The 16,880-nt window shown below is 30.8% G+C and overlaps 1 protein-coding gene across 4 annotated transcripts in view; it reads left to right on the top strand.

The window, feature by feature from the left end:
* The window catches only part of LOC126885715 (mitochondrial amidoxime reducing component 2-like), a 68,523-nt gene extending 55,639 nt beyond the window's left edge, over positions 1-12,884 (top strand). For 3 of the 4 annotated variants that reach the window (XM_050652444.1, XM_050652443.1, XM_050652441.1), the window contains one exon: positions 11,914-12,884. In XM_050652444.1, the coding sequence (XP_050508401.1) occupies positions 11,914-12,073 (160 nt within the window). In that variant the 3' untranslated portion in view covers positions 12,074-12,884. Of the gene's footprint in view, positions 1-9,986; positions 10,172-11,913 lie in introns of those variants that run through there. The other variant, XM_050652442.1, reaches the window with a different exon arrangement.
* Positions 12,885-16,880: the final 3,996 nt, after the last annotated feature.

The following is a 16,880-nucleotide window of genomic DNA, read 5'->3' as shown; positions in this document are numbered from 1 at the left end:
TATAGGACATTTCTCAAGTATGAATTCACATTCATGGTATATCGTTGCTATACAGGGATAATAATCTGTGCAATGTTATGGTACAAGCTACCTTAAATATGAAGTAAATGTGGAAGATATACATTGGTTATTCATTTCAATTTAATTTGATTGTTTTTTAATCGTTTGCAATATTTAAAATAATTAAAGACATAAAGTTAGGGATTTCAAAAATAAATTCAGTTCTCACTGGCAGGGTGGGAAATAATAAAGTGCCATACAATAGCATTTCATTACAATGCTCATTACAGGTATTACAGGCTGCTCCGTTTGAGAAAACTCATACTCTCAAACTTTGAGAAAACACTCATTCAGTTTCGACCAACCCTGTATTAGCTAAAATTAAACGTTTTGCTAGATTAATAATTTTTAACAATAATAGATTATATTAAAAATCACTTGCACATAAATTGATTTTCTGATGTCAAATCACTACAATTATACAGGGGGTGAATATTGCTATGAAATTTGAAAATACAAACGTAATTATCTTTTAAACTACTTCGTATAACATCACAAAACCTGATATTTTAAGAAATAAAACATAGAGGAGAATCCAAAAATGTAAAAATATACAGGGTGTTTCATTAAACAAAAGATAATTTTGTTTCACCCTGTCAATATGGGTGGCCCTGTATATTTGGAAATGTATTTAAATTCTGATATTATCTATGCCCCAATCTCACCTAAATAAACTTTTTTCGTATCTCCTACAACAAACGACTAATTGGACTTCCCACAACCTGTATACATACAAAATCTCCGCTATAAAATTTTTTCAAAGAAAATATTATTGGTTTTTTTAAAATAACTCCGTTAAATTTTGAAATATGAGATTTATCCAAAAACCATTACAAAAAAGTTCTATAACACTGTATTAAACATAATTTTCTAAATCCTTTATTTTTTTTTTAAATACAAGGTGAAAGTGCCCCGGTTACATGGTTCTCGCAGTAAAATTTAGGTTTTAAATGTTTCTATCTCGGATATTTTTTGTCGCAAAAAAATATTAAAAAAAGAAAAAGCTTAAATAAAGTTCAAACTAAAATTTTATTCTCTACCATTTTTTAAGTATATCGAGTATTTTTGGAGTTATTATCAAAAGAAAATGAAATTCACGAAAATTTGAAAAATTCTAATTTTTTTTAATCGTATTTTTTTTCAAAAATATGCATTCTAAACCGGTCTAAATTGTTGAAGTTATTACTCATATTAAAATAAATAAAGTTTTAAATGGGTTACTATAAATTTTAATTTTTGTGGAAATAGTATGTTTCATTTTTCATTCTTCCCTAAAAAATCTGAAAGGGTCCTCTTATTTCCATCATAACTTGCTTAATTTTGATGCTATCGAGTTCTTATATAGCTTTTTGATAGTTACCTTTAAGTACTTTATTAAAATGTTTAATTATCGATTAATGGTATTATTTTTAATAAAATAATTTCCACCCCCGAGAAAGGGTGGCATCCCCCCCCAGGGTAAAAGCGCAAGTTGGCACCATGTCACCTTTGTTTCTTGAGGTATCCTTTACAAACTTACCAATTTTCATGAAAATCGATGGAGGTTCAACGAAATCGGAGGTGAAAACCTTCATTGACTCCACTATCTTACGCAGATAAAATTTCGCCATCGGTTAGTGAACCTGAGACAGCAACATCTTCATCTACTTGAACAAAGTCAGAAAAACTCACACCGCTGATGTCAACTAATGGTTCTATTGCGTAAGGTTATTTTTTAATTTAATGTTCGACTGGTCTATTATTTGACAAATAATGACATTATTTCGAAGTCTATTAAGTACGATATAATGGCCAAGGGCGTGTTATTGAAAAATACCGCCCTAAGGCCTATTAAATTTAAATAACGAGTTAAATATTGTCAAGTTGACAAATAAAACTCTAAGTAAAACTATGGTTACCACAATTACGTTACTACTATTTCTGGTAAATGTACTTATTTGAAAACTAATTAATTTAAAATGCATTAAAATTTTTTGCATATACGCTCTGAGCTTCGCTGGTATCGCTCCTAGCGGTTACTAATTCAACTTTTACTGGTAATTTTTAAATTTATTATTTAATTGTTATCGCTTAATATTTACAACGCAAAAAAGTAATTAAATTGTAATCGATTTTTTTAAGATTTTTCTAATCATTTTGGCGTTCTATTGATAAAATATCAATTTCTTACTTCGGATACTTTGATAATAATCGTGTAGATGGCGCTAAGATTATAATAGATTATTTATAATTAGATATTACGGAACATTAAAAAAACTTAAATTCAGTATTTAAAACGTAAGTATATTTAAGGTAAAAATATATACCACAGCTTTGACCAACTAATATTGTTTATAATTAATGTTTTTAATTTTAATTTTAAATTAATCACTTTGACATTTATGTCAAATTTCCGGTAAACGTTTACAAACTTGTCACTACTGGCGTTCGCGAATTTGTAAATATCCCCTCTACGTACGAGCTCACAGCGTATAAAGAATAATTTAGTCGGACATTAAACATTGAAGGCACCACGGGTATTATAATAATAACGCTTTCGGTCAACATATATACCTCAAGCGTTATTATCCTTATAATACCCTTGTTACCTTAATAACTATAATGCGCTTGTTTCGCATTTTAAATTTTGAAGAGTCCTGTCATGCAGACGTATTATAAATGTATTACATACATTACACTAATATTACAGTAACGTGATTTGTAATCAACTTTTATTTTTTTATTTAAACATTCTTAAGTGATCAGAGGTTTAGCGTGAGAAATCAAAACAAAGGATGAAATAAAATCTTATAATAGTCGCCAGGAGAGAAGATCCAATATTGAGTTCAGTAGACCATACAAAAAATGTAAAACCAAAAAAAAACAAAAATCAAATATGTATAGGTCTAGGAAAGTACATTTGTACAAAAATAACACAAACCTCCGATTTTACTTCTGCCAAACTAAAATGTATTTAACAGTGCCTTTGATGACTGTAGTGTTAAACGCTCTTGTACATGATCATTTTATGTTTAAGAAAGCAACCACTTTTAGATTTTTGCAGCAACAAAATTAAAGAAATTGTTGTGAAAATTTCCAACAAAATTATTTCTTCGCCCAACTATAAGAATCATTAAAATATTATCTACCTATAACCTATATACAGGGTGTCCCTGAAAATAGTGCCTTCCTTTAAGGTATGGAGAGAATACACAATTTGGAACAAAAAAGTCCTATACCATTTTTTTCTAAAGTTAACCGTTTCCAAAAAAAGTTAATATTGTTTTCCATATACCTGTATTTTAATGTTTGGAAATTTTAATAAACTGGCAACATCGTACGCACTACGGAATAATAACAGATAATAAAATCTCGTTTGTGATTGTGATTAACAGTATTTAAAATAATCCAACCTAATAGTAGGTAATACTTATGTATTTACGATTTGTTTACTAAAATTATTTTCTTTTGAAATGTATTGAGATACCTATTGCATAATTTTAAACGAATTACCACATCTTTTAACATAAAAACACATCTTTTAACTGAACTAGTATTATGTATTTAGTAAGGTTTAAATGGGTCGAATGCTGAGTATTGCTGAGGGCTTTAACTGAATTACATAGTTTTAATAGTTTTACAGTGGAACTTAAATACACCAGATAATGTCTCAGTAATTTGTTTACTTGTGAACTGAAATAACTAAGTTGTACTTACTTGAAAATAATTATTATACCGAATAGATGTTTCAAGTAACCTTTCACAAACACCATTCATAGGTAATACACTCACTATTCGAAAACATTTTCGGCATTGACACTAAACAGGATTCTTTAAAACTATCTGTTTACTATCTATCTTCTATCTATTTACATGGGACTGTCTGCGTACCGCACATAGTTGTCAGATTTAAATTTACATACCAAAATACATTTTAATTTTTTGGTCAAACGGTTGCATTTAGAAAAAAATGTTATAAGAGTTTTTTGTTCTACATGGTGCCTTCTACCTATACCTTTAAGGAACGCACTATTTTCCGGGACACCCTGTATAGCTTTCATTACCTGTTCAAAAGCCGTCTCACGCCGTAATTGTCACATACCAATCCCTGCTAGCATCCGCTTATGACGTCACTTAAAGACTTACTGAAAAAGAAATTATATTCATCAAAATTTAAACATAAAGTAGTAAAAGAACGTGGAGTTTCGGTGTTGCGATTACCACATTATCAGTAGTAATTGCACAAGAGCTCTAAAATTCTATATTAATTTTAGAGTTCGAGTGCAATTTGTTGCGATTATTTCATGAATAAAACTGTTCAAAACCAAAATTTTATTGTAATTTATTTATGTAAGTACAAATTAGTACAATTAAACACAAAGTTTTTATAAATATTTGACGATTGAAAGTCATCACTTTTATAATTTTTAAAACATTAATTGTCATTAATGTCACTGAATGTATTTTTTCGTAGCAACGAAGGGCATCTGACGTAATATAGTTAACAACGGGCAATTATCAAAAATGATCGATTTAATTCAAATTTCTGTAGCTTTCTATTGGTCAGAATCTCCTATGAATGAAATAATCATTGCAATTTTTGCCCTATTGAATTAATTAATGCCAAATCCACAAGGAAAAAGTTTTCCTGTAGCTGGCTGTATACCATATATTACAAAAAATAAATAAAATCCTTTATAAAAGGTATATTTAGTAAAATTTCCTAAAAGGGCTGCATCACAAAAGCAGAAGTAATTTTCGATCTGATTACAGATCATCATCAGTGCTGACAATATGCTAACATGCTAACCACCAAAATGAATATGAAGTTAATTAATGCCAGATTTTTCAGAGGAAGGAAGCGTCCAAGAGAACCCCTCTTTAATGCTTCCTTGCACAACTTCGTAAATTCTTCCTTTAAACTTTTTATGTTTCTGCTAATCAATGCTATGTCGTCAGAGTACGCCACAAGCGACGTCGAGGTTGTAATTGTACCTTTTATTTTGGTAGCTCTTTGGTATTAAATAGTGACGTTATTAGAAAGTCACTCTGTTCTACTCCATTTGCTATTTCTATATTTTTGGTCATGCCGTCATTTGGTATTATAGCCTAATAAAATAAAAAAAAGTCAAAATCTAAATTCGTACAGGTTAAAACAAATTTTATATCAAATTTTAGGTGGGTGCAAAAGATATTTTCAAGAAAGTATCCAAATCATACAAGGGGATCATTGTTTAAAAAATTAAAAAGGGGTCATTTTTGCAAAAAATATACTTTTTTAACTGCTGAGGTTAATTCACTATTATTATTATCACTATTATTCAATAACTAATTCACTTATTAGTGAAGGTCTATGGGATTTTTTTCTGCAAAGTTGAAGGGTAAATCTTTCACATAAGACTTACTAAATCAAATTTGACCACCTATTTATTTAAATAATTGTATATAAAACTTTAAAAACAAATTTGGAAAAAATTATTTTTAGCCTTTTAAATAAGCACTGTAAAATATCTTATTTTACAGACTAAGTTGCGCTATGTTATCAGTATTAAGCAAAAAAAATTGGTACAAAAATATATAATATTTTTTGAGATATTGAATTTGTTTATTAATTGATACTATATTTTAAATTGCAAAAACGCGGTTATTGCCAAAGAAATATTCACCTGTTTAAGATATCACTACTTTTATTTTTATGTATATTTTCGACAAATGTATTGATTAGTTCAAATTTCAATTAAACCTCCCCCCCCCTAAAATGGTATTTGAAAATTATTCAAATTTGTTTATAATTTTTTTTTAATAACGTTGCGGGGATTAAGTATTTCGAAATATCGTTTCGATAATTGGGTTCCTGGGAATATTTTACTAATTAACAACATTTTTTTGTCGTTTTTTCTTCTTCTTTTTTTCTTGGAGTTACATTACTACGGGCCCTTTTAGGGTTAAATTTTATTAAGAACATCGAATCTCTAAGTTGTAGATTCTAGACAGAAAAATATTAAGATTTAACTAAAATCTCTTAAATAAAATGTGGCTACTTACTGAGTTACAGGGTGTTTTATTTAAAAGTTTAAAAACTATTGTTACCAAGTACTTTAAAACTATTGGACGTATCCTTATCATACTTGGCAGAAAGTGTGGCTATTATACACCCTACTAAATTGTGATTAATAAACGTTTCTAGCTAGTGCCAGAGGTGTACGACAGGGGATAGTGAATGATTGACCCTTCCCAAATTCTACGCCACTGAGTGAATTATTATTTTAGCGAAATTTTTCGATTCTCCAAGACTTTGTGTGTAAATAACTTTATTGGTATTGATAAAGCCATCAGTTTGAGAGATATTGGAAGTTTAAAATGAATGAATGGATGAATCAAAATAACTATGCCGTTTCATTTTTAACGTCCAATATCTCGAAAACTAATGACTTAATCGTTACCAGTAAAGAGTATATTATTTACATATAAAGTATTGCAGAATCGAAAAATTTCACTAAAATAGTAATTCCCTCAGTGGCGTAGAATTTGGGAAGGGTCAACCAATAACTATCCCCTGTCGTACGCCTCTCGTAGTAGCTAGAAACTTTTATTTATCACAATTTAGTAGACTGTATAGTACATACACTTTGTGCCAAGTATGATAAGGATACGTCAAATAGTTTGAAAGTAATTGGTAAAAATAATTTTAAAATTTTTAAATAGAACACCCTGTAACTCAGTAAGTAGCCACATTTTATTAAAGTGATTTTAAACCAATCTTAAAATTTTTATGTCTAGAATCTACAACTTAGAGATTCGACATTCTTAATGAAACTTAACCCTAAAAGGGTCCGTAATAATATAACTCAAAGAAAAAAAAAGAAGAGGAAAAATAGACAAAAAAAATTTGTTAATTAGTGAAAAATCCCCAGGAACCCAATTATTGAAACGGCATTTCAAAATATTTACTCCCCGCGACGTTATTAAAAAAACAAATTATAAACAAATTTGAATAATTTTCAAATGCCATTTTAGGGGGAAGTTTAATTGAAATTTTAATTTATTAATACATTTGGCAAATATATACATTAAAATAAAAATAATAAGACTTAATACAGGTGAATACTTCTTTGGCAACAACCGCGTTTTTGCAATAGAAAATAGAGTAACATTTAAGAAACAAATTCAATATCTCAAAAAATATTAAATATTTTTGGACCAATTTTTTTTTGCTTAATACTGATAACATAGTGCAACTTAGTCTGTAAAATAAGATATTTTATAATGCTTATTTAAAACGCTAAAAATAATTCTTTGCAAATTTGTTTTTAAAGATTTATATACAATTATTTAAATAAATAGGGAGTCAAATTTAATTTAGTAAGACTTATGTGAAAGACTTACCCTTCAGCTTTGCAGAAAAAATCCCATAGACCTTCATTGGTAATTGAATGACCTCAGCAGTTAAAAAAGTAATTTTTTTTGCAAAAATGACCCCTTTTTAATTATTTAAACAATGATCCCCTTGTATGATTTGGATACTTTCTTGAAAATATCTTTTGTACCCACCTAAACTTTGATATAAAATTTGTTTCAACCTGTACGAATTTACATTTTGATTTACACGTAGTGTAATTTTATTTTACTAGACTATTATTACTGCCATCGGTTCTACCATTCTTATTTTAGTAAGCTTTATAAGTTTCATTGGAATATCTAGGTTTGTCATGTCTTCTATTAGGTCGGGTCTTATTAGGCTGTCAAATGCTAGCTTGCAATCTATGAAAATAATGTGTAAGTCTATATCATGTTCGTAACACTTCTTTCTCAATTGAATGTGTGATTATGTCTGTTATGTCTGTCTCGCTGAATGTGTCTTGCGTCTGTTGTTGACTGTCCCTCTCGAAATCCATGCTGGTAGTTTCCTATTTTACTATCAATGTAGTTTGAGGGTTTAAGTCTGATTAATGATGTCAATATTTTGTAGCGGCTATTTAACAATTTTAATCCTCTATAGTTGTTACATTGTGTGCTGTCACTTTTCTTTAGAAAAAGAAATAAACAATATTACCTATTTTAAAAAAACAATACTACATTGAAAATCAAAGCTAATTGTCAAGTAGCCACTAAATGATTCGATATCAAAAATTGATGTGTGACAATTGTCAAAAATATATAAGCAATTACATCTAGCACACGAAGAAGTATTCTGGAAACTCGATATGATAATGCGAAAGAACGAATGTAGTGATGATGATGATGATGCTGCTATTTCATCCGAAGAGAACAACATATTTATTAAGGTATATAATAAAAACTATTGGCAATGAGGCGGACAATTCTAGCTTAAAAAATGAATGCTTGTTAGTTCATTTTGTATGAGCTTCATCATACATTATTTACATACATTATTTATTATCATACATTATTTGCTAAATTTATTATTTAAAACTCCATATGGATGGGCAGTAGGTTAATAAGTGGGGACTTTGATTAGGTGGTACATTGCTTTGATCCACACCGAAAAGTGACTAAATTAAGTGACCTGATATCATGGTAACTGATATTTAAAGATCCAAGATCAAAAACAAATGTCGAAGACATAACAACAAAAGTGGCCAAACTGAAATGGAGCTTCGCAGGCCACACTGCTAGACAAAAAGACCAACGTTGGAACGCAACAATACAACATTGGGACCTTACGAAAATAAACGACCATGGGGAAGACCACAGATGAGGTGGGTTGATGATATTAAAAGAATAGCCAGAACAAATTGGAAATATGTTGCTCAAGCATAGACGATAAAAGGCTAAGAAGAAGAAGATATTTAAAGAAATATCGCAATGTGGAAATGTTGCAGAAAACACTAAAAAAATTATTCTTGGATTTAGATCATGTTCCTAAACCATACACTGTAGACAGTTAGGATTTCCTGATGTTACACTCACACCATCATACGTTTAAGCCATGAATTTGTCAATAGGTAGTGCCTGTAAGTAAGAATCCTGCAAATTTGTAAAATGTGATAAGTGATCTTGCCAAGACATTCGGATGATATTAAAAAAAACTACTGTAAATCTGTTTGTTTTCAGTGTTAATATTAGAAGAAGCGGTTTGTATTGCAAAGATATCGGCGAGTTCGTTACCAGGGATTCCTATATGAGACGGAATCCAGATCATGGTTATGGATACTCCCAGTGAGATTTTAAACTATCGAAAGAGTTTTGAATAGCTTGAACCAAAGAATGTATCATATGTACCTTTGACAGAATATACAGACACTATAAAGAGTCGGTACATGTTTGAGACGCTACTTTTTTATCCTGGTGACAGAGACTTTTCAGCTTGGAGAATAGAGAATAATTCAGCAGTATGTATGCAACAGAAGAGCGGAAGTTTGTAAGAAAAGATGAGATTAACACTGTATTTGAAGTTACAACGCATCAAACAGCTATAAGGCTCTTAAAAACATCTGTGTTGTTAGCCATTAGTTATTTGACGGTTTGCCTTAGAAATTGCGGATTTGTTTTGTGTTTATCATAATTAGTTAACGAGAGATTTAAATCTGCTATTAATATATTGCAGGGGACTTTAGGTGATATTAAGTTTGGAGTTGTGGCTGAAAGATCGATATTATCCAGATATGGTGAGAGATACTGCGGATCAGATTGAAGTTTAATAGGACAATCTGAGTTTAGAATGTCATTACTTAGTAATTTATAGGCTGGATTTTCGGCATTGACTGAGGACGAATATTTCAAAAGGAGTAGCCGGAGACGTAGCCAGAGGGGAAGTTCATTAAGTCAGATCATTTAAAAAACATTGAAGGTCGTTAATGATATCTGCCAATGGCGCCTTTATGGGTACTTAATGTTCGAAATATATAATAATTGCAATTTCATAATATACTTATTTAAGCATCGTTTTTTATAACATAAACTCATAAACAAATTCCATGTTCTAGGTATAGGATGAGCACAGGACCGGTGAGAGCATCTGTTATGGGAATTTATCTTGAAGTCGCTAAAACCGGTAACATTTCTTTAGGGGACACTGTTTATATTTCAAATAATTTAGAAACAAGAAAACATAAATGTTTAATGTAATTTGTAACTATAATATTAATTAAATAAATAAAATCATAAAAATTAAAATAAAATCTTTATTACATGTTAAAAACCATTTTAAAGACAATAAATGATACTATTCTCCATGGCTTTTTTGTTATATTATGTTTGGCTTTTTTATATATCTTCATTTCACCCTCCCTGATGTCAAGATGATCGTTTAAATTTTCATAAACTTCTGCGTTAACAATAATTGTAAATACTGATATATTATTATGGTGTACACACTTGGTACAACTGAAGGAATGGGAAAAGAAAAGTATTTTTGAAGTGTGTAAATTTAATAATACCTAGTTGAGAACTTTCGACCTATAAAGCCATCTTCAGAGATATGGTCAAATATTTAAATACCACTATAAAGAGAGTAGTCTAATTTTTTTGTTGAAAAAATTCCTTATCTCTTTTTTGCAACTTGGTTTGAGGTTGAATTTTAAATTTAAAGAAATTGTAAATGTTACTTTCACAAAAAACACATTAAAATGTTTGATCATGGTAGTGTTAAAAAACCCACCATCTTAAGTTCAGGCAACTGGCAGAATTCTGAATGAATAACTACGCGGTTAAAACCGCGGTTAAAATTAAATTGTACCACAATTCCAGAAAAAATTGTCCACAATTTGTCTCGTGTTAATGTCTGCTTAAAATTTGTACAAAGTGGGTATCTTATTTTGAAAATAAAATAGTTGCACTTACCATCAAATTACCTTTGTTATACAATATCGTCCAACAACGATTGTTGCGTCTACAACTGTGGTCATGGTTTAACTCACAAAATATGCTCCAAACTGTATTGTTAGGGTGTTTATTTGAAGAACGTCATGTGCATTTAATACTGCAGGCTTCCAATGTATTGTTAAATGAGTAAAATTAGAGGTTTGTGTTATTTTTTTGCCCGAGTTCACTTAATATTACTTTTGCTCACTGGAATGAGTGAAATGTAAATCTTACCTGAATAATTGACAATGAAAAACTGTATGTCTATTGGAAATTTCAATCCGTTCTAAGAGACTTATGATTGTTAATCATAATATTTTACTGAACTCTGGGTACTGCAGGGTACTAATAATGTGAGTACCTGCAGGTAATAATGTGAGTAAAACATTTTACCTCTAGGTACTCACATTATAGTTTATTAAAATTACGAAACACGTTTAAGACAGGAAAATGTCAAATAGTTTTGAAATGCTTTGTCACTGGTTTATAACTATACGTTTAGGATTAGCAGTTGCGTTATACAAACTCTGCTATCAATAATTTTCAAACGAAGTGTAACCGGTTTTTTAATTTTTATGTAAATCTTTTATACATGAAAAGTTTCGGTTACTTAAATCCTTTATATCAATAATTATTATTTTTGTTGTTCTGAAAATCCTACTGGTGGGTAGGTACATATAGTACCTTTCAAAATGTTTTAGAAAAATCGTATCTTAATCCTGTATATACCAAGTCATTTGTATTTGAGTAGTATCGTTCACTTTTGAGTAGAAGTGACTGTGCTGAATAGCAGGTATAATAATTAAAAGTACAATAGATTAAAATTTTTAATTTCTACCTGGACCAAAAACTTAACCACACCATCCAAATACAAATATCTTTGTAATAAGCTTAAGATTAAGGTTTTCTAAAATATTTTAAAATATACTATATACTCATCAATAATTATTGGATGAGTGAATCCAAGTATTCGAACTTTTTTAATAATATTAATGTCTTATGCGTATTTAAGCATTGTTTGTTACACTCTAAACAACTTTAATGTTGCAGGTATAGGATGAGCAAAGGACCGGTGAAAGCAACTGCGATGGGAATTTATGTTGAAGTCATTAGGACTGGTGTGCTTTCCTTAGGAGACACCGTTTATATTTCAAATGCTTCAGAAACAAGAAATGCTTTAGAAACAAGAAAACGTAAATGCTCAACGTAATTTTTAACTATATTAGGTATATAAAAAATAAAATCTAAATAAGTTAAGTTGAAATATTTATTATAAGTTAAACATCATTTTATAGGTATAAAATAAATTGCAGTTTTAAATTATGCTTAAGATACTTTAGACATATCGTAAAAAAAAACAATAAACAAACAGAGCTAGATTAGAATCTATAAAATATGCTAAAAAGATCTATACTCCATGGAATATATTATGTCTTAAACACCATATATAAGCACCATAGAATTCAGAGACAGAACATCAACCATAGAAAGATTAATGAGAATGACCGAAATGGAAACATTGGAACTATCAGAGGACTAACTATTAAAAATAAAATAAGAAGCCCAGCGAAAATTAGGAGTAAAGAACATGGTAAAAGAATGAAAGCGATTTTGAAAACGAAAATATGTTGAAAGAATATCAGAAGATAGGCAAGCGGAGTATGAGTCAGAGTCAGACACCAAATAGATAAAGACCGATAGGTAGAAGTAGGAGCTCAGCATTCGTAGAATGAACTTACAAGATTAAACATAACGAGTTAATATGGACTACATCTTCTTCTTAACGTGCCCTATCAAGTCCCCTTTACGTTGGCGATTAACATGGCGAAACTGTCTCTGTCTCGAGCTATTCTAAATACTACATATATTAAAAAGAATAAGAAGTGTTAGATTACTTTATTAAACAAAAAATATCTTTATTTATTTTTAACTATATTATTATGTTAGTAATTGTTGAACATTTATGCCAGTGAGTGCAATGTAAATTGGTATAAAATAATGAAATAAATAAATACAAGAATTACAGTTTTCTTATTTTAGTTTTAGTGGTATCGGCTCTTGAACAGGAATATATAAGTCAATGAAAAATATTATTTGTTGTCCTTTATTATCCTTCTTTATTTATGTCTTTGTATGTTCTCCCTTTATTGAGTGCGAACCGTATGTGTTGTGTATTGTCTTATAAAACCGTTGCATGTCAATTTTGGCGTTGACATTTTTGCATGGAGTTGCCGTATAAGAATTTAGTTCATCCTTTTATTCAACATTAAATAATAAAGTCGTATAAGTATGTAAACCTTCACCAAAATGTATGTATGGTGAAACAGACATAATTCACTCTAAGTATTTTTTTATTCTATCGTTGGTAGATCTCTGCTAAATAAAATTAACAAGAACTGAAATTTTCTTATTGTGTTAAAATATCTATCAGTGTAACAGGGGTATCTGTTTTTATTTTTTATTTTCTTGTGTCCCTTTCCTTGTTGTGAGAAAATATAAATAGACCGGGACCCCGTCAAAATAGCCCCGTCGAAAAAGCTCCGACAAAATAGCCCCGACATAATATCCCGCCCACAAAATAGCTCCGACAAAATAGCCTGCAGACAAAATAGCCGCGGAATAATAGCCCGCTTACAAAATAGCCCCGACAAAATAGTCCCGACAAAAAAGCTCCCTTGATTCATCAAAAATTCATCATGAAATAATCCCTTAAAAATACATTTTTTCGGAAATGGTAATTATCCTCTATTGATATTCAGATGTTTATCTTAACCACATTAAATAAAAATTCAATGTTTAAGCCAGCTCCCGCCAGCTATTTGCCTCTTGGAAGTTTGAACATTTAATTTAAGCGAAAAGCAATGTTTATTTGTGATATAAATATTTTTGTCTGATTTCTGACAGCAGTAAAATGTAGAATATTTTTTTTTCTACAACCGTGTTAAAAATGCAATTTTTAGCACTCCATACGAGCATTAAAAATGCTACTTTAAGGCACTAGTGCTTTAAAATTTTTATGGCACTGCAATTCGTATTGACCGTATAGGCAATTTTGATGTAATGTCAACAAAATATAAAAATGGAATGTCAGTCAAGTTCAAGTAAAAGTTTTTCTAGATATTGCCCTGTAATTACGTTTATAGAAAAAATATTGTATGATATGCGTGTTAAAAAGTACATTTTTAAGGCACTCATGTGAATTGCAGAACTCGCTATCGCTCATTCTTCAAACTTTCACATGCGTGCCTTAAACGTGTACTTTTAACACTTATATCATAAATAATTATTAAGTTAAATGTGGCTTATTTCCCAATTAGAATAGTGATTTAAAATAAATGGTACTCCGTTAAAAGGTAAAACTTTTTATTGGGGGTGTTGTCGCCGGGGCTGTTTTAGCCGGGGCTGTCTTGACCGGGGCTATTTTGTGTGCGATATATTTTGTCGAGGCTATTTTGTTTACATGCTATTTTGTAACCGGACTATTTTGACGGGGCTATTTTGACGGGGCCATTTTGACGGGACCATTTTGACGGGACACGAAATAGACCAAAATATTACTTACTAGTTATCTACTGTTACGCAGTTGTCCATGAAAGTCACTGCCACGCAGATGCGAGATATGGCAACCTTGGGTCTAAAGGCTACCAAAATCGAAAACTTTTAGCACTTTGTTTTACACAAAAGGCAGTACTAAATTTTAACTCATTACTCTTTTAACAACAGCCTGACAATATTTGATAGATTGGAGAGCATTTGGAGTAAATATACAGTGGACAATAAACCCTTTTAACTCATATTACTCTTTTAACTACAGCCTGACAATATTTGACAGATTGGAGAGCATTTGGAGTAAATATACTGTTGTAGTTAGACTGAAGGAAGACTTATTAGTATAGTATAATTTTAATAATAAACTTTATTGAATACACATTACATGAAAGCCACGTTGATTCTGGCAACCTAACCTATATTCTTCTTCTTCTTCTTCTTCCTTTATTGGGTTATATCCCTCGGGATAATTCGCCCAGCTTACACCAGGGAAATAATCTTGTCTTGCTCTGGGCAGTCGAATATTTCCAAATATATATGTTAAAGCCTCAATTTTTTTAAATATATATTAGCAGGAACATCTTCGTATAGGGCCAGACAGTCCCTACAGGAAAGGCAATATTATACCATAAGGGTTAAGACTTTTATCATTTGGAGGTCCAATATCTTTTTATATCTTTATCTTCTTAATTTTTTTAATTCAAATTTGGGAATTGATTAATTTATAAATTAAGTTTGGCTAAGTTAAGGAATTTAAGGATCAGGTTAATCCTACGTGGATTAAGGTTGGACATAAGTAGGCAAATTTCAATGGGAGTAGGGATATTTGTCTTGGCTAATTCTTTATATAGGTCAAAATTGGGTGACATATTTATAGGGCACTCAAAAATCAGATGATTTAAGGACCCAACTCGGCCACAGTCACAATATGGGTCATCTTTTACTCCTATCCTGAATAGGTGAACTGGAGTAGCACAATGACCTGTCCTCATTCTAATAATGGTGGTTATATGTCTTCTGTCTTGGTATGCAAAATTGTGGTACCAGGGGAGTTTATCTATCTGACCTACAATTTTAGAGTAAAATGAATTATTTCGATTTTTCCCCTGCCATTCTTGCTTCCACCGATTCCAGATGGAATGCTTGATGTCTGGTAGAAAGTTGGAATAGTGAAGAGTGATACCAGCAGCTACATTTAAGGTTCTACCTATATTAGCTAGTTTATCAGCCACCATGTTCCCTTTAATATTCGAGTGTCCTGGAATCCATGCCAGACTAATATTAACGTTATTTTCTTTCGCTTCAAAACCTATATTCTTCTAACCTATGATGTCACTGTTGACAAGTACATAATTGTGGCTACATACACAAATGTGGCTGAAGTGCCAATGCCTATACAACATATACAGTGGACAATAAACCCTTGACGGATTTTTGAGAATGGCCAACAGACGGAATGGGACGTTTCATCGCCGCCGGTTCATCGCCGCCGCCGCCGGTTCATCGCCAGTCCATTTCATCGCCGTCCGTTTCATCGCCAGTTAGTTAGTTAATTTTGTATTATGGGAGATTACACGACACGACGTTAAATTCAGTTCAAAACTTATGACAAATAAAAAGATAAAAAAATATTACTATATTAATTTACAGTTCTATTTCTACTTCCCCTAAATTTGATACTAAATAGTATTAAATTTGTAGTGTTAAATTATATTTTATATTATAAAAGTTTAAAAGTCTATTAAAAGATTAAGTATGGCAACGGGAATGGTCATATCTCGCATTTCCTAGAATTCCTAATTAATACTAAAAAAAATAATAAATGTAACTGTCGAAAATTGGTCGAAAATTCGAAAATATATCAGTTAGCGATTAACTGATTGGCGATGAAGCGGCCGGCGATGAACCGGCCGGCGATAAACCGGCCGGCGATGAATCGGCCGGCGATGAACTGGCGGCATCGAAACGGCGGCGATGAAACGTCCTAGACCCCCAACAGAGATGTTGCGTGGTCAACGTTTTAATTTGCTCTGTTGTGAGGACGACTATCTGGTGTTTTAGGAAGTGTTTTTGAAAACTACCTATTATATGTATTTTGTCACAAAACACTAAGCACCGTTGTCTTTTATATATTTACAATGTTGGTAATGTTTACAAATTATTGACAGTAACTTCTACTGGTGAATTAAAAATAATTTTTGATAGTTTTATATGTTCAAATAGATTTAGTCGAACAGATTGCAATATTTTTTAGAAGATATGTTCCAGACTCAGGCTGAAAAATCCGGATGGAACAATAACTTTATTTTAAACAGGCTTCATTGGTAAACTTACCAATACTTCACTGAAAAATGATTTTAAAAGGATTATACAGAAATGTAATGCAATAAATACATGTAATAAATAAATTATTGGAATAGCCAAGCCGAACCTGTAAAATGTTATTAGTTTATCATAACGAGCCCAGT

Source organism: Diabrotica virgifera, chromosome 5, assembly GCF_917563875.1.
Source record: "Diabrotica virgifera virgifera chromosome 5, PGI_DIABVI_V3a".
In the NCBI taxonomy this organism is placed as follows: domain Eukaryota; kingdom Metazoa; phylum Arthropoda; class Insecta; order Coleoptera; family Chrysomelidae; genus Diabrotica; species Diabrotica virgifera.
The sequence above is the reverse complement of the archived record's forward strand: the minus strand, read 5'-3'. Positions and strand labels throughout refer to the sequence as shown.